At 42.0% G+C, this 20,765-nt stretch overlaps 1 protein-coding gene across 1 annotated transcript; it reads left to right on the forward strand.

Moving 5' to 3' along the window:
- The first annotated feature begins 9,158 nt into the window (after nucleotides 1-9,158).
- PIN4 (peptidylprolyl cis/trans isomerase, NIMA-interacting 4) lies at nucleotides 9,159-18,603 on the forward strand. Its single transcript, XM_004685576.2, has 4 exons — nucleotides 9,159-9,299; nucleotides 10,982-11,055; nucleotides 17,936-18,055; nucleotides 18,418-18,603. Exons 1-4 carry the CDS (start codon nucleotides 9,257-9,259, stop codon nucleotides 18,574-18,576), a joined length of 396 nt encoding a protein of 131 aa, XP_004685633.1. The 5' UTR covers nucleotides 9,159-9,256; the 3' UTR covers nucleotides 18,577-18,603.
- The last annotated feature ends 2,162 nt before the right edge of the window (nucleotides 18,604-20,765 follow it).

Here is a 20,765-nt window from a genome sequence, read left to right on the forward strand (position 1 = left end):
GCCCCATTAGTAGTACCCTAAGGCTGTGGTCATCTGCTTACATAGGAAAACCTGCAGGGACTGTAGCTGACCCTTATAACATGTGTTACGTATCTCTGGATATTATAATTATCCTGACTGATCAGAATGGGTGTCATTGAAATGGAGTGACTGATGCTAACAATTTAAAATGAAATCAACCACTGTTTGCAAGGACATTGATAAAGAGACCCTTGAGGCAATGATAGATTAGTGGCTCTGATCACATACCTCAGAAGCTGTATAAATATAGGAGTTGAAATAAGCCAGTCTGAGATGCTTTGACCTCCATGCATGTGGGGGTCTCTGAATCCTTCTCCAGATATGTCATCTGCCACCAGACGCTCTGCCCAGATAAGCATCACTCCCCCTGCCCCCTCAGCCCCCAGTTTACCTCCTCAATGGTAGATGCTGAGGGGAAGTTCCAGACTCCTAATACCATCACAGTCATACTGGTCTCCCGAACCTCATCTTAGTAGTTCATAATCTCCCTTTTTACTACTAAATGAATTGTATGCTTCTGGTCATTGTCATGTTTTTTTCTCCCAATAAATCATATTGTTACAGGGCAAGCCAATGTGAACTGGGTTGCTGTAGATACTCACCCATGCGCTTAAGATTCAACTGCACTGCAGACACACACACACACACACACACACACACACACACACACACACAGGTCAATAATGGGTTTATTTACAAGGGGAAAAGAAAAGGAACAGCCTAAGGAAAGAGAGAGACAGAGAGATACAAGTTAACTAATGCATCCTACCAGTTCTGCAGACTTGGAACCCCAATAGGACACTGAAAGCTGATCAAGAGCCAAGTGACCAGCTGCCAAACTCAAGGCCAAGGGAGAGAGAGAGCCTCAGCCCAACATGCCCATCTTTATAGCCCAAAATCTCAAAATGGCTGCTTAATTCTGCCCTCAGGTCCTAGTAGTCCCCCATTTGCTGTTGCTGGGAGTTGTAGCTTCAGTGTCTGGAGTGGGTCGAGTCCACAAAACCTGTATCTGTAGAGTTCGTTCAGGACAGCCTATTCCCATAACAATATTGTGATTGACTTGAGTCATAAGTGAAAATTCTCCACCCAGGTGGGAGTTAGCACACTGAGATCCAAACTGCATACTGCAGTGTGGCGACTGGCATAGACTAGAGCTCCTGGCTGCAAGGTGCCACAAGCTAAGAAGTCAACTTTAAGACCTAGTACGTAGTTATCATGATAAACACTATATGATAGTGTGTGATATTGGTGGAGGGACAGATACTTAAATCAATGAAACAGAAAAGAGAATCCAGAACAGATTCACAAGAGTTTAGGCAACAGAATTTTAACAAATATGCAAAAAATAACTTAATGAAGGATATCTTTTTCAACAAATGACACCAATAATTATACATTCATAGACAAAACATAGATTTTGATCTAAACTTATATAAGAGTTCAAATGGATCAAGACTTAAATATAAAAATATAAACCTTATAGAGGAAAATGTAGGGAAAAGCCTTAGGGATCTTGGACTTGATAAAGATTTATTAGACATGACAACCTAAGTATGATCTATTAAAAAAACATTGAGGATTCTTGTTCTGCAAGAGAATCTTTTTAGAGGATAAAGATACAAGTTTGGCAACTCAGAAAATATATTTGCAAATTGCATATCTGACAAAGTACTCATATTTAGAATATGAGTAAACTCAACAGTAGAAAAAAATCCAGTCAGAAACTGGGCAAAAGATATAATATTTATTTCGCCAAAAGGATATACAGAGAGTGAGAAATACATGATGTTCTCAACACAAGATGTTCAACATCATTAGCCATTAAAGAAATTAAGGTCAATTAAACAACAGGAGAATCAGTTCTGGGGGGGGGGGAAGCAACAGTATCAGAAAGGAGAGGAAAAATTATAAAATAATTTTGCTTGGAATGCCACCAGGGACATGTGTCCCCAGAGAATGCAGTAGAGCTGTGATGTGGACCTGCTTTTTCCCCTCCTGACTTCCACAATGGGGACTCTATTTCCTGGGGATTGGATTAGAGAGAGTAGCACACACTACTATGTGCCTTCCTCCAGAGAATAATAGGATTCTCCAGACCAGAGATCAGTGGCCAAGCAATAGGGAGCAAACAGGCATACTAAATGCTGGTGTGATGAGCCTCAGTCATCCAAACCAGTGTGGATACACTGGATCCTGGGCAAATAAGCCAGGGTTATATCCTGCAACCTGTAATTATAATATAAGGTCAGCTCATCAATTTAAGAAAGAAAGCTGTTTGGCTCAACCCATAAATGTTAATATATAATTTCAAACAAACAAAAGACACAATGGAATAGAACAAAAATGATGGAACAAAACCAACCCCTGGGGGTGGCTCTAAATGCACTAGAACTAGGTATCTCACCTTAAGAAAAGTTTAAGTAACAGTCCTAACTATGCTTAGTGAAATAAGGAGCATAATCCATGAACAAAATGAGAACTACAAGGATAAAGAAAATATGACAAAGTTTCAAACAGAAATAACCTAACTAAACATAACAGGTGAACTGAAAAACTGCAAAGGAGCACAATAGTAAACAAGAAGCAGCTGATAGAACTAGTGATCTGGAACAGGGCAGTGGAAAACACTCAGTGTAGCAAAAAAAAAAAAAAAAAAAAAAAGATTAAAAGGAACAAAAATAGCTTAACAGCTTTATGGAATTTCAATAGGAACAACATTCACATGGTAAGAGGCCTAGACAACAAGAAACAAAAAGACTCCAGACTGAAAAAAAAGAAGTAAAAGTATCATTATTTACAGATGACATGATAACATATAAAGAAAACCCAAAAGACTCCACCAAAAACCTATTAGCACATGAGTTAATACATGAATACAGTAAAGTGGCCATCTACAAGTCAATATATACAAATTTGTTGCTATGCAGTCATCCAACCTCTGGGTATTTATCTAAAGAATACAAAATTATTAACTCAAAGACTTATATATACACTGCGATACTTACTGCAGAATTATTTGCAAAAAGTAAGATACTAAAACAACCTTAGTACCCATTGATAGGTAATTGGCTAAGGAAGGTGTGGTATGTATGTACAAAGGCATACTGTTTAGCTATTTTAAAAGGTGAAATTTTGCCAGTTGCAGCAAAATGGAAAGGCTATGAGGGGATTATATGCTGTGAAATAAGTCAGAAGGAGAAATACAAATATTAGATATTTCACCAATATGTGCGATATAAAGAAACAAAGCAGATGATTGGGGGAAAACAAAACAAAACAAACTAGTGGACATTGACAACAGAACTGAGGTTACCAGAGGGGAATAGCGTGGAGTTGGTAGCAAGGGGAGAAGAAGTCTAATAGACAGTGGTGAGTAAAAAAATCAACAGGCAAAAAAGAAAGAAATGAATCAACTACTTCTCTCCATGGAGAGAGAATTAGAAATTAAAACAAGGAAAGTAGAACATTCCAGATAGAGAGAACAGAATGTGCACAGGCATGGAGTGTTAAGAGGACCTGTATATGATACTCGAGGACCTGTAAATGATAACTTGATATGGTTAATGCCTAGGGGGGACTAACAAGAGATGAGGCTACAAGTGTCAGCGCCAGGCTCAGGAACCTATCAGACATCCAGAAGCCAATGGAGGCTCTTAATTGGGGATATGAGTGTCAGACCTGTTATTCTGACCACTCTCTCCCAGGCAATGAGGTAGTATGGAGGTAAGTGAGGGTGGTGGCTGAGATATCAATGCCGCAACTGTTCTGATGGTCTAGGGTCTGTGCAAAAGGCTTTGGCAGCGAGGAAGAAAGCAGGGAACCAGCACAAGGGGTGGGGAGTGAATCCTATCAAAGAACTCTGTTCACTACAAAATAATGATGACCAAGGGACAAGCGCTGGTTAGGAAGCAGAATGCACTGGATAGACCAGCTCCTGAGGGCGATCACACAGAAGACATCTTTGCCACCATTCCCCTTCTGCCTGCGTTACAGTTACCTACCCACTGTTCCCCTCCCTCAACAGGTTCCTTCTCCTCCCCTCTCTGTATCCAGGCTTGGAAGGCTCAGATTAGTTTCCAGATTACTCAAAACCATTGTACTGATACAGAAGCCAGAAGAGAAATCATTTCTGTAGGACTTGACCCAGGCACCTCTTGTGCCCCTTTATAAGACCTCAAGGTCCCTGGAAAGCTGGCTTGGAAAATATGCTTTCAGAGCAAATGGAAATAAGTGGGTGGTTCCTAGGCCTCAGTTAGGGGGCAACAAAGCCCAGGGCAGTGTCATCACTAGAGAAGACCTGCTTGAAAAGTCAGATAGAAAGACCTGAGTTCAGAGCCCTTCCCTGTCAGTCCTTAGGTGGTGAGGCCTTAAACACATCTCTTAACTTCTGTGAGCCAGTTACTTCAGCTTTAAAATAGTGACAGTGATTCTTTGCAAATAAAACTGCTGTGAAAACTAAAAGAGATCATGAAGGGAAAATGCCAGATTTGTGGCACATATGTCACTGGTGTTGATTGTTTTCCACAGTCTGAAATGAACCTCTCCTCTGAAAAAACCCACCTCATGAGAATCTGGAATACTGATGTCCTCCAGGAACTATAGCTCTTTTGCTTAGACAATATTCCATAAATATAGATGGGAATTTCTTCTCTGAAGCCCCTTTTTAAATTCAGTGAATTCAAAGCTTCATTGCCTCATGCAAGACTGTACTCAAGAGACACATCTGTCCCATTGGCGATATACATGAACCCATTTGCCATGATGGCCAGTTGTGCAGAAGGCTAATCTCATTTACCATGTGCTGATTTTTCCTGGTGTCAATTTGCAAAGGTGACCTTTGTCTACCCTGGTTTTCTCAGTGTGGGTTGCAGAGCACCCTGTGCATTGACCACCTCTGCAAGGAATCAACTAGATTTCTGTGTTTTGTTGCTTCAGGTCCCCCTTTCAGAATAAGCTCTGCCACAATCACAAACGAAAAAGGAACTGCAGCCCTTTAGTCGTGGAGCAGGTGGGATGGGACAGTGGTCTGAATCAAGGTTTGTGAGCCTCTGTCTTAGGAAGTGGGATGCTGGCTCCCCTTCCTGATTTTCCTTGTTTAAATAATGCATGGAAGAGCTGGTCTGAGGAGATAATTAATAGAAAACAACTGGCGTCATTCCTGGCTCTGACTAGCCATGCACACTCCCGTATTTGTTACCATGGTTGCGAGGCTGAAGTTTTGCCCCCTGCCCGCTCTTCAGCTCATTTGTCACTCTGCTCCACAGCTTCCACAGTTGGTCTCCACAGACTGGTGCAAAGTTAACCCTGTAGAGAAATTAGCTTTTTGGGTTGCTTTTACAAATAACACTTATTTCCTTTTTTTTTTCTCTTGAATAAAACAATCATGCATGCCAATTGATATACACACAATATAATACAAACAGGAAACTAAAAGTTGCCTATAAACTCACATTGTAGAGCACTTAAGATTTTCATATTACCCTCCTCATCTTTTTGTGATGCCCAGTGGAGACTGTACATGACTTCCTATTTGACCATATGACCCCCTTTTCTCCTCTGGCCTTTAGGCACTGCTTTGGGCAAATTAAGTCACTCACACAGGCTTGCCATTTAATGGTGTTGCTTGCAAGGGTCAGGCACCAGCCAAACAGAAGAGCAGTTGCCCCAAGCAGAAGCAGATGTTTGGGAGCTATAACCTCATGACTTGCTTGTCACCACCTTGTCTGCCACCACCTGCTAACACGAGCTGCGGCAGAAAAATAAGTTCCAGCTCCTTGTCAAAATTTTCCACCCGGCAGTTTCTCCCCCTATCTAGGCCTATAAAAACCCCTCTTACTCCTTCCTCAGTGGGACTTTTCTGACCTCAACTCTCTCTGGTGTCAGTGAACCTCGCCCAGGAGTGCAGAAATAAACCTACTTTTGGTTTTACTGGCCTTTCTATCTCTTTGTGTCTTCCTTACTGTGCCGAACCTTTCATTGCTTTCATTACTCGCTGCAACACACAGAGAGAGCTCTCAAAATCTTCCAGGCACTAAACATTTGTTGGGCATGATGGAGGATAAGAATAGAAAAACTGGAAAGGAGGTGCCACAAAACCAGAAACCTAGCTCACACAATGCCAAGAACCGGAGATGGGGGTAGAAGGAATTAACAGCCATTAACCCAGCTGCAGGAATTAAGATCCTTAGATTCCAATGCCCAGATCACAAAGCACAAAACCCAAGCAGGTGTTAGACTGCTGTAGGGAGTGTCAGGAGCGCAGATCTGAAAGTAAGGACATGGAAAATGAGGGCCATAGTAGAAATTTGGCCCCTCTCAAATTCTAGTTTCTTCAAAACAAACCACTCCACGAATGAGTGAGCCCTTCCCAAAGAGAAGTCTATCAGCACAGTCTTGGTACTGACAGGGGGCAGCAGTTCTTCTGCCCACGTGTGCCTATGCAGGTGCTTCTTTTTGCAACTATGTCCTTCTGCAGGGCAGCAGCCTCCTGCCCACCTGTGACCTGGGGCTTCTTTGCACTGACCTCCCTCAGCAGAGGCCACTCTCTTAAGGCCTCCCGCCTGCAACCATGCAGGCCTCTCTGAGCAAACCTGTCCCTTTTGAGGCAGCCCTTTCTGCCACTTTGTGTCTGTGCAAATGTGCTTTATTCTTCTCTCCCTTTTATAACGAACCTGCCCTTTTGGATATAACTAATGTCTCTTTGTGGTGGAAACTCGCCTGGGAATTCACCGGTGCTGGTGACAGGGGAGCTCTGGTGAAACCTTTCCCAAATAAACCCAAGGACCCCCCTCTCCAAACCAAACAACTCCACAAACAACATCAGGCACATTAGCCATCTACACAGGATCTTCAATGGGATCTGAACTTCCCACAGTTAGCAATCACTAGAAATGCTCTTGCCTGTGAAAAACCAGAAGTAAAGGTGCTTTCTAGACCTTCTGGTTGTGGTTGACCCAATGAACATGAGACCTCCCACTGTCATTGTCAATCCCCACCCCGCCAAATGCTCAGCTGGTGGGATCCACCTTAGAAGTGGGGAAACAGAATGCCCTTCACTGCTGGATGGGTTCCCAACAGTCAATCAATCCCAATGTGAAGCAAAGAATGCCCAAAATGTTGTGTCCAGAAGTCACAACAGCAAGGCCAGAGGGGGTTACTTGTTTTGTATGAGATGAAGGTGGGCCTACTCTCAGAAATACCTGAACCTCTGGTTTGGGCTTGAAGCATCCCCAAGTCCAGGAGGGTTGTAGCCAAAAAGCAAACTGAACTTGTGGGGAGAGGGTGTCCTAAATGAACTCTGCAAATTAAGGTTCTATGGACTCCACCCCCACCCCAGGACAAAGAGAGCCAAGGCACCAAGGACTGCAAAGCCCATAATGTCCTCAGTATCTAAAGGAGGATTCCTGGAAACTGAGGGTGGAGTTAAGAGGCCAGGCTTGGGGTCCCAACTCAATGGAACTAGTAGGATACATTCACCAATTTCTGTCTCTCCATTATTCTTCTCTTCATTTCCCCTTTTTGTAAATAAACCCTTTATTGACCATGTTTGTGTGTGCCGCAGTTGAGTCTTGTTATAAGTCCATTTTAAGCACCCCAGTGAGGACCCACATTCAGGCCAACCTATTGCACAAGGGGTTGCCCTGTAATAAGTTGAAGGACCTATATATTCTGGCTGGCCGTGGCAAGTAGCCACTGCAGCATGTGTTCGATGCCCAGCCAGGGAAGTGACCCACATGGCATGGCAGACTTCTCCTGACACGCCCGCTGCTCCCCTCAGCAATATATTTCAGTAGATCTGCCTGTTTTGCTCCCCATTCTGTCTCTGGTGAATTCTCTCTCTCTCTCTCTCTCTCACACACACACACACACACGCACCTCTGGCCTGTACCCCAGTTCTGTATGTATAAATAAATCTTTTTTAAAATTTTTAAAAAGGTATTTGATTTTATGCACTCTACATATTTATAAACATGAACTCCCTCAACACCCCTAAAATAGGCACTAAAATCAACTCCATTTTATAGATGATGAAACTGAGCCAGAGAGGTAAGGTAAATTCCTCAAGGTCACAGAACTTTAGACAGATGGTGCAGCAGAGAATTAAAATCAGGAAGTCTGAGGGTAGAGCCCAAACTTTAAACTACTATATTACTCTGCAACACAATAGAAAATTGGGAAAATACACAGAAACATACTCTGTACTTACACCACTGGTCACATTTTGCTGGATAGGACACCAGTCCTTTATATGCATATAGTAGATAGGGCACTGTATACCTTTTAATTTTTATTTTAAAGATTTATTTACTTATGCATACAAGAACTAGGATGGGGCGAAGTGGTGGTGAGAGGATTCACCAGAGACAAGAGTGAGGAGTAGAACAGGTAGATCTACTGAAATCTACTGCTGAGGGGAGCAGTGAGTTGGTGAGACAGGAGAGGTCTGCTGTGCCATGTGGGTCACTTCCCTGTCCTGGGATCAAACTGGTGCTGCAGTGACTGTGGGCAGCTTCATAGTGCTGTGCTTTAACCTGCTGCGCCACCAGGGAGGGCCCCGTATATCTTTAAAATTTTTTGTTTTCTATAGCTTGAGCTGTAATCGTCCTTCAGGCCATGCATATAGTATATAGGGCACCGTACATCTTTTTATAAAATGATTTTGTATAGCTTGAGCTATAATCTTACTTCAGGCCATTTCTCATCCATCAGCTACAGATGCAACATAAAATTTAAAAAATGAAAAACCGCCAAGAAGAAAAGTCATGGGGAGGAGATACGGAGGGGACAACCACTGCAGCTCTTCTGACTTTGCCTTTGTCTAGCCACACGCCCCCCCCCCCCCGAGAATGGACAGTAGCGGCGCCCGTGGACAGCACAGTTCCACAGCTTCCAGTACGCACGCGTGGAGGAGGCGCGCTGGGGGAGCTAAGGGAATAGGAGCCAGCGCAAAATAAAAAAGACCTGTGAAAAAGGAAATGAGCGCAGAGGCGGGCTTTTCCGCCTTGGCCCCGCCCTTCTACCTGTTCACGCTTCTTATTGGTCAGACATCTTCAGCTCCATTGGCCCAAGAGCCAAATGCTTGGGTCTGCCCCCAAATATGCCTGCTCTTGGCGCTGAGGTGACAATGGCTAATTGTTACGCCGCTTTCAGGCATCTGCTTAGGTCATGCCTATGGGACCTAAGGGGGCTTTGTAAGGCAACCAAAGCAGTTGAGAGTTCATCCGCAACTTCGAAGATGCCGCCCAAAGGAAAAAGCGGTTCTGGAAAAGGGGGGAAAGGTAGAGCGGCCAGAGCAACCGGGGAGGATAGGGTCGGGTGAGGAGCGAAAGGAGGGCACAGACGGGCGGACCCCCCCCCCCCGATCCGGGGCCGAGGCCGCGGGTGGACGAGAGAATTCACCCGGAAGTGTTAATAGATAATCAATGTAGACTTCTCTGGAAATCTTTTAATTGAAAAAGCGTGAAAATTGGATGATAGAAAATACCATAAGATCTAGAGAAAGTTTTTTTTTTTTCCAAAGTGGGGAGTGAGGCTGACGTAAAAGATTCAGTAAGTAGTTAGGGAGGTAAAGGGACAGAAGAGAGACTTATGAGAAAATGGGTTCCAGGACAGAGGTGGAGCAGTTGACCTTTGAACGTGGAAGAGACGCCTAATGCTTGAGGTCTCAGAGGAGATGAGAATGGGCATGTCTGTAAAAATTGGGGACGGGGTAAGGAGTGGGGTATGTAGGATGTCGGGTTTTTTTTTTTTAAGATTATTTTATGCATATAGTACTGGGGTACAGGCCAAAGGTGCAGGGGGATGAGGGGATTCACCAGAGACAAAGTGGGGAGCAGAACAGGCAGACTGATGAAGTATACCGTTGAGGGGAGCAGTGGGAGGGTCAGGAGAGGTCTGTTGTGCCATGTGGTCACCTCCGGGGTGGGAATCAAACTCACACTGAAGAGGCTGCGGCCAGCTTGCGGTGCTGCTTCCCCTAACCCATTGCACCACCATGGAGGGCCTGGTGGTCATTCTTGATGGCTTCAATTTCTTAAAGTGGAAAGCAAGTATGTAATTCTTAAGACTGAAGAGCAGAGAATGAGTAATGTTCTTGGAGAGGAGGCAGCTTTGTCATGCAGGATGATGGAAAAGGAGTGACACACTAATAAATGGATTGCCTTTGGAATCGAGAGACTACGATTACTGAAGACCATGAATTTGTAGAGGATATGTTCTGTACAGTCATGATTTACCTAGTAACGTGCAACTGGCAGAATGTAGGATTGCCAAGAACTAGGTATAGCCCCTGGTTTGCTTTTCGCTTTATCCACAGTGCCTGGGACTTAGTAGTTTCTCAGAAAAGCACTAATTAACCTGAATACTTAATCTGGAATAGTTCTTAGAAACATCAGCCTTTATCCATAAGTGTGCTGCTGTTGACACAAAAGTTAACAGTAATAAAGTGATATAAAATTAAAATGCTGCCAGTGGTGGTTAATCTGAATATTGATAATTTTTCTTGACCTAAGTAGTGTAATATAGTCCAAGAATTTGGACATGAATATGTTGTTTAGCCAGATATGCGTGGTAGGAAGTTTGATCTTTATTTAAAATATATCCTTTGAGATTTAACTCACTAGAATTGTGAATATTCAAATACATAGATCTCAGTGCTTACTGGAAACCTAAGAGCTCAGGGGGTTGTCCCTAGAAGGCAGGGTTTCAAATTGGTCCCAGAGAATCTAGACCAGCCTTCTGGAACTCATTTGCCCATTAATAAAATTATCTGTCCATTTTCTGTGAAGGGTTTAGTAGAATACAGATTTCCTATTTTAAGAGAGGTGAGCCACAGATGAATTTAGCTTGATGTAATGGTGTTCCCTTTTGAACCTTAGCACTGTGATGGAAGTATCAACTCCCTTTGTATGGGACCAAAATATCTAGGTGTGGTTTAAATGAATACCTGTCCTCTTTAAAGGAGGAGCAGCCTCTGGGAGTGACAGTGCTGATAAGAAGACTCAAGGTCCCAAGGGAGGTGGCAATGCAGTAAAGGTGAGTTGCTGGGTTATTTATTTTCTGTGTTAAATATAGATAACATAAGCATACATATTTTGATACACATAAAAAGAGAAGACAGTATACTTACGCATTCCAAGAGGCTAGCCTAGCTGATGTACAATTAATGTAACACAAAAATAGAAAATACAGATCAGTGTCACTTAGGGAAAGTAATTCTTTATCAATATTTTCTTTTTTTTAAAGATTTATTTATGCATACAGAACTGGGGTACAGGCCAGAGGTGCAGGGGCGGTGAGAGGCTTCACCAGAGACGGAGTGGGGAGCAGAACAGGCAGACTGATGAAATACACGGTTGAGGGGAGCAGCGGGAGGGTCAGGAGAGGTCTGCTGCGCCATGTGGATCTCCTCCGGGGCAGGCGGGGATCAAACTCATGCTGAAGTGGCTTTAGCTTCTTACTGCTGTGCTTAACCCGCTCTGCCACCAGGGAGGACCCTCTTTGTAAATATTTTCTCAAATACCTTCTTAGCCATCTACAATTTCTTCATACTTTCAGTATTGTTTCTTAAGATGTATTCAGTCAGATCCTCCCAATATATGGATGAGTTTCTTTTCAGGACCAAATATTTTATAAAATCAAGAGCTTGAATAAACAGTCAAAGGTGCATTCGATTTATGTGCAGTTATAATAAAAATAATAATTTTTACACAGTTTCCCCCAATAGTAATGTCACTGAAGATAGCCTCATTGACTGGTGTGTATAAACCAATTCTGACACCAGGTTTTGAGAAAAGAAAGTTTATTGCAAGCAAGGAAGCAGGACAAAACTCAAATCTGTTCCCTTTTCTCCCCCCTTGTGGAAGGGGTTTATATTGGCTTTGACGAGTGGGGTTGGGAAGAAAGGAATTTAATTTTATTGGATATGGAGCAGATTAAGGGCAAAAAGTATGAACTTGGCTGAAGTTTCTTGAGTAGTTATAGAACAGTCCATACATAGAGAAGCATGATGAGGCCTTTTCCCCCAGATACATGGAATTTTTAATTTCTGTTGCTTGGCCCCTTGCCTCTGGTTGGCCCCCTACTTCTGTGTTGGCTGGCTTGGGGCTTAGCTCAAGGTTAGTCACACCTATGCATATTCAGGCTGTGTCTTTTGCTGATAAGCTGTTTGTGAAAGCAAACGTCAAACAAAATGTTTTTCTTCTGTGCTCTAGGGTCTAAGAGCAATTTAAACTCACTTTCAGTAACATCTTACAGAACTCTAGTATAATAGCATAGCTAGAAGGTTGACATTGATGTATTCAAAATACAGAAATTTTCCAGCACCCCAAGGATTTGCCTTGCTGCTCTTTTACAGTCATACCTACATCCCTTCCACTCCTATCTCTGCCCTCATTGGCCCCAGGGAACAATTAATTTCTGTAATTTCATAATTTCAAGAAGCCTACATGAATGGAATGATCACGTGACACCTTTGGCATTGGCTTTTATTCATTCTGCATAATTCTCTGGAGATTTCATTCAGGTTGTTGCATACATCCATAGTTACCACCGTAGTTTGTTTCTTTGTATAACTGAGTGGTATTTCATGAGATGGAAGTATCATAGTATGTAACTGTTCATTTCTTCAAGGACAGCTGAGTTGTTCCTAGTATTTGCAAAAGAGTAGGAGAGGGACCCCCCTGGACTGTGTATCGTTTTAGGCTCTAAGCTTCTTCCATATCCTGTCATTGTGCTTTAAACCCCATTCCTGGGCCCACACCCTGTCTTTGTTACCAGAGCCATCCAGACTCTGAAGCCCACCTGCTGACCACGCTCTCTGGATTCTCTAGACCTGCCTGTTTTTCTCTAAACATAGACCTCTAAGCCTCCAAGCCTTCTCTGTTCCCACTATGTTCCCCACCCTTTGTGTTTGTTTTTCAAGCCCCATACGTCCTGTAAGCTAAGTAGGAGTTAGATTGAGGACCCTGGCCATGGATTGAGAAGCCCTGTCTCCTTTTCCTTCTAGTATAATTCTTTTAGTCCATCTGCTGCCTCCACCTGCCAGATTACAACTCAGGATCAATCCAGTTTAAGTTTCTTTAAACTTAAACCCAGAACTACTGATCCCTATTGGAGAGTCACACAGCCACTCATGCCTTTGTGGAGGGTCACTAATTCCTAGGGTCTATCCTAGCTAGCCCCTCAATACTGCTTAGCAGTCCTTCTCCACAGAGTCAATCCTTCCACCACCCTGCTGTCCTCATTCAGCAGGTAACTTCATCCAGTGGGCCTCAACCTTGGTATACATCACATTCGCGTAGAGAACTTCTAAAACTACCAACGTCTAGGGTCACACAGACATGAAGTGAGCATATATGGTTGGAAAAGTGTTGCCAGAAGTAGACTTGCTCAATGTAGGGCAGCCACAGCCTTCAATTTGTAAAAAGCGCAGTATCTGTGAAGTGCAATAGAAATGAGGCATGCCTAGATGCATTAATTTTTAACTTTTCAAATTTCATATATTTATTATTTTCTATCACCCCAAAGATTTCTTTAAATGTATTAACTTTTAAATTCACCCACACCTCCCTCTTCTCTTTCTCATCTTTCTTCCTTTAAGACTAGCTTTTCAAATAGTGCTTTGAATGCCAGATCATATTCCTTCATTTCTCTCCACTCTCATTACTGTGTCTTAAACCATTCCCTCTTTATTGCATCTTCCTGAAATATGCCTGAAAGGGACCAACCTCCCTTCTCCCCTCCCATCTTTCCCATTTTCTCTGGTAACCATTATCTTCTTTATGCCAAGTTCAAATTTTTATTTCTCCCATTGTCTGGTAGAATTGTTTTTTTGGGTGTTTATATTCTGCAGATGAGTGAGACTACCTGAAAGCTGCCGTTCACTTTTTGACTGATGTCACTCAACATAATCACTTCAGGGTCCCTCCACTTTTTCCCAAATGCCCAGCCCCATTACCTTCTGATGCTAGATGGCAGGGGACGCTAAACTGGCCAGGCCCCACTGCCCAAATACTATCTATCTGGGTTCTTCACCCCCACACAAAATTGCATGACAGCTCAGGCTGAGGAAACAACAACAAACGGATTTATTTAACAGACGGGAAAGACAAGAGTTACTGAGGCCAAAAATGGCTGTTCACCCAAAGTAATGTCCAGTACTATCCTGCACAAAGACCGTTATGATGGCGTCTTCCCGCCACTGAGGATGTGTAGCTCTTCTCCTGAACAACAGGCCATGTGCCCAAAATGGCATCTTCCAGCCCCTTCCTGCCCCTGCACATGGCAGCCAGACTCCAGGTCAAGTTCCAACTCACAAAGACAACAAAAGACACAATAGGAGACGCTCCCAGAGTTGCAGGACACTCTAGCAGCATCAGATGAGCAACACTCGGGACAATAGCCACAGCCACCAAAATGACCGGACAAATGGCCTCACTCACACAGATAAGCCTGGCACCTGGCTCCAGGTCTCATCCTTCTCTGCCAGGATGTAACCACACCAAAACCAGGAACTGTTTCAGGTGCTCACTCAAGATACTTGCAAAACCTAACCTCTCCAAGGTTGGCTACTGAAGACCTCCACCTTTAGAAGTCTTCAATGGCCTGGAAGATTGGCATGGTCAGGGGCTGAAATTCACTGGCCCCCAAAATGCTGAAGAAACTCAAACCCTAAATCCCGAAGGCAGACAAAAACCACCTGTCTCTCCTCCTCCCTCCCTGCAGTCACTCCTATTTCCTCTCCCAGTAGCCCCCTCCAATACTTTTTAGCATTTTCACCAAGGGTATCTGACTTTACCAACAACCCACTAAGTGGGAGGGCACCACCTGCTAGTCCCTGGCTTCGATCTCCAGTTATACTTCCTGAAACTCCTTCTGCTAAGGTCCTAAATGACTGCTAAACTGATTGTACTTCTTTCCTGATCACTCTGCAGTATTTAACTTTGGGAACATTTCTTCCTTAAAATTTTCCCCTACTTGGCCTTCCCTGGTGGCACAGCGGGTTAAAGCACAGCACTGAGAATCTAAAGCCACTTCCGCATGAGTTCGATTCCCGCCTGCCCCGGAGGTGACCACATGGTGGGGCAGACCTCTCCTGACCCACCCGCTGCTCCCCTCTGCAGTGTACTTCGTCGATCTGCCTGTTCTGCTCCCCACTCTGTCTCTGGTGAAGCCTCTCACTGCCCCTGAGCCTCTGGCCTGTACCCCTTATGTATGCACACACAAAAAAAAATTCCCCTACCTTAGTTTCTGTTAACATACCTTCTCTCCTGCCTATCTGGCCACTTTTATTATGCTTTTGAGCTTCTTTCTTTGCTTGTGTGCTACCCTCCAAGGGTATCTTTAGCCCTCTTAGCTCCTTTCTCCTGTGTAATCTCATTACCTCCCATACTGATCACTCCCGGGTTTTCCAGGAGCTTGGCTTTCTCAGACATGGATGAGCAGCTGGTCAAACTTGCAACACACCCCCACCCTACCCCAGTACTACACTCATTATGTCACGTCTGTTCAAACCAAACCAAAATGCCTGTTTATTCACTTATAAAATGGTGGCTGGCATCCCCTTTCTATGATCATGAACCCTGTGTGAGCTTTCTCAGCACAGAAGGTTGCTTTGTGACTATGGAAGCAGGAGAGAGGCAATCTAGAAGCTAAGTTTTCCAGGCCAAGTTAGAACCTTACGAACCATCCTTGTCCCGTAACATGTATCTCTTGTGTCCAGATTGTCCCTCAGCCTTCTGGACAGAGCTGGACATGTTCTATGTAACGTTGCCTCTCTTAGCCCTACTTTTTGATGCATTCTTTCCTTTAAGGTGTCCCTAGCTCCTGTGTAGCTCCATCAGTCAGAAAGTACTCTGTGGCCCTAGCATCCACACTGCCCACTCAGTAGTTGAAACCTGAGGACAGCCTTGGTTTGTCTGTCTCCAATTTATGAGGCACCTTTAGCCCCCAACCCCAATATATCACTTAACAGTATGAAACAAATAATGTATTATATTTCAGAAATGGGAAATCCTGAAAAGACACTTGGACAAATATTTTTTAAAGATGTAATTTTTTAAAACCTAACTTTATATAAACATAGGTTAAATTTAAATACTTCTTTACAGTTAATATTCTTAACATTCAACATATACTTTTTCAATGTATTGTGGGGTGGCTACTTTGGCCTCTTTGGTAAGAGATATTTCCTAGTTTTCCCATATCATCCCACGTTGATGAAATAATAAACTTTAATAGTTGCATTACTTCATTCTTCACAACATTATCTCAGGTAAAAGTGGGAAAACATTTAAAAGGTTTAAAAATATACCTACTACAGTAATACAATGATTGTTTTATTAGTACTTCACTGCAGAATCAGATTTTAAGGGCCTCCTTGGTGGCACAAGGGGCTCAGTTGCAGCACTGTGAAGTTGTCCACAGCCACTGAAGCACGCGTTCAATCCTCAGCCATCCAGGAAGGAGACCCACATGGGTGCAGCAGACCTTTCCTGTCCTGCCTGCTGCTCTCCTCAGCACTCCATCTGCCTGTTTGGTTCCCCTCTGTCTCTGGTGAATCCTGTCTTCCCCTGCACCTCTGGCCTGTACTCCAGTTCTTGTATGCATAAATAAATTAATCTTAAAAAAAGAATTAGAGATTTTAAGATACTAGTGAGGAAGAAAACATGTAAAATGGCAACAGAAAATTAACCTTTATAAATTAGTAATTTAACCTTTATAAAATAGTCATGCAGCTTAGCAATGTTGATAGTGAGGGGCCAGAGAAAGTGACTTGACCCTTAACAATAAATAATGCACCTTCATGCTTAGTGGACACTGGCACACATTAAGCAGATACCAGGTCACTTAGGATGGTTGTTTCTTTCCAGAGATTTATATCGCTTTGAACATACTTTTTCTATCACAATGTGACACTATTAGATGTGAATAATGAGATCGCAGGGAGAAATGGGGATTATACACTTATGAGAAGTACATTTAAATGTATATGAGATGTGATATAGTTGCATTAGTGGTAATCTTTATTTTAGAAATTTGAAAACTGCTGAGCAAACTTTTTCTCAAAAATTTAGAAAAATAACCAAAATTAAATAAAGTAGAAGGAATAAGTATACTTGATGATTAAAATTATAACAGTAGAGATCATCAACAAAACTCAAATCCTATACAATTTAAAATTTATAAAGATAATTTGGTAAGATTTTTCTAGAAAAAAATAAACCTTAATGAGTAGAAGCAAGTCCATATATGATAGGAATGAGAATACTAAATTAATAAATTAAAAAAATTATTGGTAGCAAAGGGGTTAGTCTTAGTGCTATCAAATTATCACCAGCCACTGAGGCCTGAATTTGATTCCTGGCCAAGGAGTTGACCCAACATGGTGCAGCAGATCTCTCCTGTCTTGCCTGCTGCTCCCCTCAGCAGTGTATTTCAGTCAGTCTGCCTGGTCTGTTTCCTACTCTGTCTCTGGTGAATCCTCTCACAGACCATACCTCTGGCCTGCACCCCAGTTCTTGTATGCATAAGTAGGTAAAATAATGGATAAATTTCTAGACATAGAAAAGTAAAGTTTAAGTGTGTATATGTAAAAGATGACTTAGATTTGGGATTTGACTCCAAGACTCATGCTCTCAATCATTATCCTGTTACCATTGAGTAGAAAATAAAAGGTGTGAGCTTCACACAGCCAGGTACCCATTTTCCATCAAAATCAGGGTTCTGAGATACTATTTTAATAAGAAAAATGGATTTGTAGCCATTATCTAATTGGGCAGACTTCCATAATTTTCCATTGCCATGAGCTAACATGTTTTTCAGTAGTGGGGGTAATCCAGACATGACTTATGCTGTGAGGCTAGGAATCATTTGGGTATCCAAATATTATGTGAACGTATTTTTTTCGTTGTAGGTCAGACACATTCTATGTGAAAAACATGGGAAAATCATGGAAGCCATGGAAAAACTAAAGTCTGGAATGCGATTCAATGAAGTGGCCACACAATATAGTGAAGATAAAGCCAGGCAAGGGGTATGGTGCACTTTTTATTTTAAATGAAGCAGTAGAGAATTTGTAAGTTCTGCCATTAATTTTAGCTATGTCTTAGTTTAATTAAAACCAGAAATGTCCAAATTGTAAACAGCTGAATACAGATCACCTGTGTCTAAACCTAGACTCTAAACTTGCACAGCTAATACCCAGCAATATTTTGAGTCTTTGTATGTTCAGTCCAGGGTTGACCTCTTCTACCATTTGTCCTTGTCAAGTCTATTCTTCCATAGCCTAAATGAATAGACCCAGGAACCTTAGCATTTGTGTTGGGAAATTATCTCAAACAGCAGAACTGTAGAACTTTTCAGGGCCACTTGACATCTATCTTTTGGGTTTTTCAGGGCGACTTGGGTTGGATGACCAGAGGGTCCATGGTGGGACCATTTCAAGAAGCAGCATTTGCCTTGCCTGTAAGTGGGCTGGATAAGCCTGTGTTTACAGACCCTCCAGTTAAGACAAAATTTGGATATCATATTATTATGGTTGAAGGGAAAAAATAAAATTGTATGAAAGATTGAATATGTTCTGATTTTTACTTTAAAAGGTAAATAACTCTTGTAATTTGTAAATTGTCTTATGGGTTTGTAGGTGCAAAATGCAGTGGGTAAAGGTTGGTGTGTGTTGCAATAGGTATTCAGTCAGTAGTTCCCAAAGATATCAAGCACACTCCCTTATTTTTTTTTCTTACATCATTTATACCCTCCCACCACTTTATCACCTATGAACGATCACATTCCTTTGTATTCTTCCTTCCCGTTTTGCCCCTGCTCCTGCCCCCTCCTTTGCTGTATGCCCCAGATCTATAGTCTGCTTGCTAGTTTTGACTTTTTTTGACCTTTTGTTTGGTTTCTCAATATTTTACATATAAGTGAAGCTATCTGATATTTGTCTTTTTCCTTCGGAATTATTTCAGCTAGTATAATCCCCTCCATCTCCATCCACATTGCAGCAAATGGCATGAGTTTGTTTTTTGATGGCTGAGGAATACTCCATTATGTAAACATCTTTTTGATCCATTCGTCTATTTTGGGACCTTTGGGTTGTTTCCATAAGTTGGCTATTGTAAATAGTTTAAGCATACTCCTTTTAACCTGTAGTTCCTTTCCTTCCAGAACTACTTTATTTGATTCTCAGTATCCCATAGTTTAGAAACCATCTCTTGGGAGCCAAATAACAGCTCATACTACTCACACACTGAACACCGAACAAATGTTCCTGATCACTTTTACATTTTAATCTGTCAATTCAGGCATTATTAGCTCCATCATCTTAATGTAGTACATAATACAATAACTATACAGCATTTCCCTTTTCTTTTTAAATAAATGTTTATTGGAAGAAAAAAAGACATTCAAGTTTTTCTACCAGCTTTTTTAGAAGGGGCCATTTACCAAGTGCTGGTTAAAAGGGAGAGATGTCAGCATAAAATCTTATCTTCAGGTGTGCAGGTTACATTATGACCATTCATATCTCAGGGCCACCATTCTGTGTCTATGTTTTCTTAACTTATAATACCATGTTTATGATGTCCAAGGTAAGTATATAAAGATTATAATAAGTAGTATACTTTCAGAAATAAAACTTTGTCAACACAACTATTATTCATAACAATAATTCTTTTAATATACTGTGTTCCTTCTCAGCTGCATTTAATATGCCCACGTTAGGCCATATACTGGCAAATTCAGAGACCTAAGTTTCCCATTTGAGAAGTTTTGGAACATCTCTGGAAGTTATGCCTCCATGAGATTTTCCCCACTGAACAGATAAAAGTCCTCCCTATTACCTGGAATACATAGATTTGCCAGTATGACAGAAAGGCATTCAAAATAGTGGGTATAACATGAAACTGCATTAAAAACCACATTCAAAACAGTGTTCCTCAATAAAGGCCATGAATTCTGAAAATCTTGGAGAAAATTCTGAAAAGCTTTATGTGTATAAGATACTACATAGACGGATGCTGGCTTACACAGTATACTAAGAGAACTGCTGTTGCATAGACTATCACGCACAAAGGAAGGAATCTGGAGTGTTTGAAGGGTGAACTAGAAAAATCTATTAAGTTTTGTGGAATGGATAGAATGCAGATATAGTGAGTTTTCAGTTAGAGCTAGCTTGTATCACAGGAATTGGCCTCTACCATCCAGTAAACCTTTGGGAGGATAGCTTTTCACAAGAACTCAGATTCTGAAGTAGTTGGTAAATGAAAAAACTAAGGATTTTTACAAATTTATATACATTATAACATATGCACTTAATTCCACTTTGAAAGTGCATCTTTTAAGTTTAATGCTTACAGAACAAACCTCATTCATAGGAAAATAACTGCAAGTTAAAACCAATATGAGATCTCACCCTTTAACCTATCATAGTGGTTAAAATGTTAAATGCATGATTTGTGACCGTCTGGGAAACAGGTATTTATTAATGATGGGAATGTAAATTATTGTAACCTCTATGGAGAACAGTTGGCAATACCTTCAAAATTATAAATACGGGCCCTCCCTGGTGCTGCAACAGGTTCAAACACAGCACTATGAAGCTACTGCAGCCACTGCAGCACGAGTTCAATCCCCAGCCAGGGAGGTGACCCACATGGTGTGGCAGACCTCTCCTGACCTGCCCACTGCTCCCTCCAGTGCATATTTGATTGTATGTATGTAATATCAGTATGTAACATGCATAA

Source organism: Condylura cristata, unplaced genomic scaffold (assembly GCF_000260355.1).
Source record: "Condylura cristata isolate star-nosed mole 26May11 unplaced genomic scaffold, ConCri1.0 scaffold00019, whole genome shotgun sequence".
Taxonomy (NCBI): domain Eukaryota; kingdom Metazoa; phylum Chordata; class Mammalia; order Eulipotyphla; family Talpidae; genus Condylura; species Condylura cristata.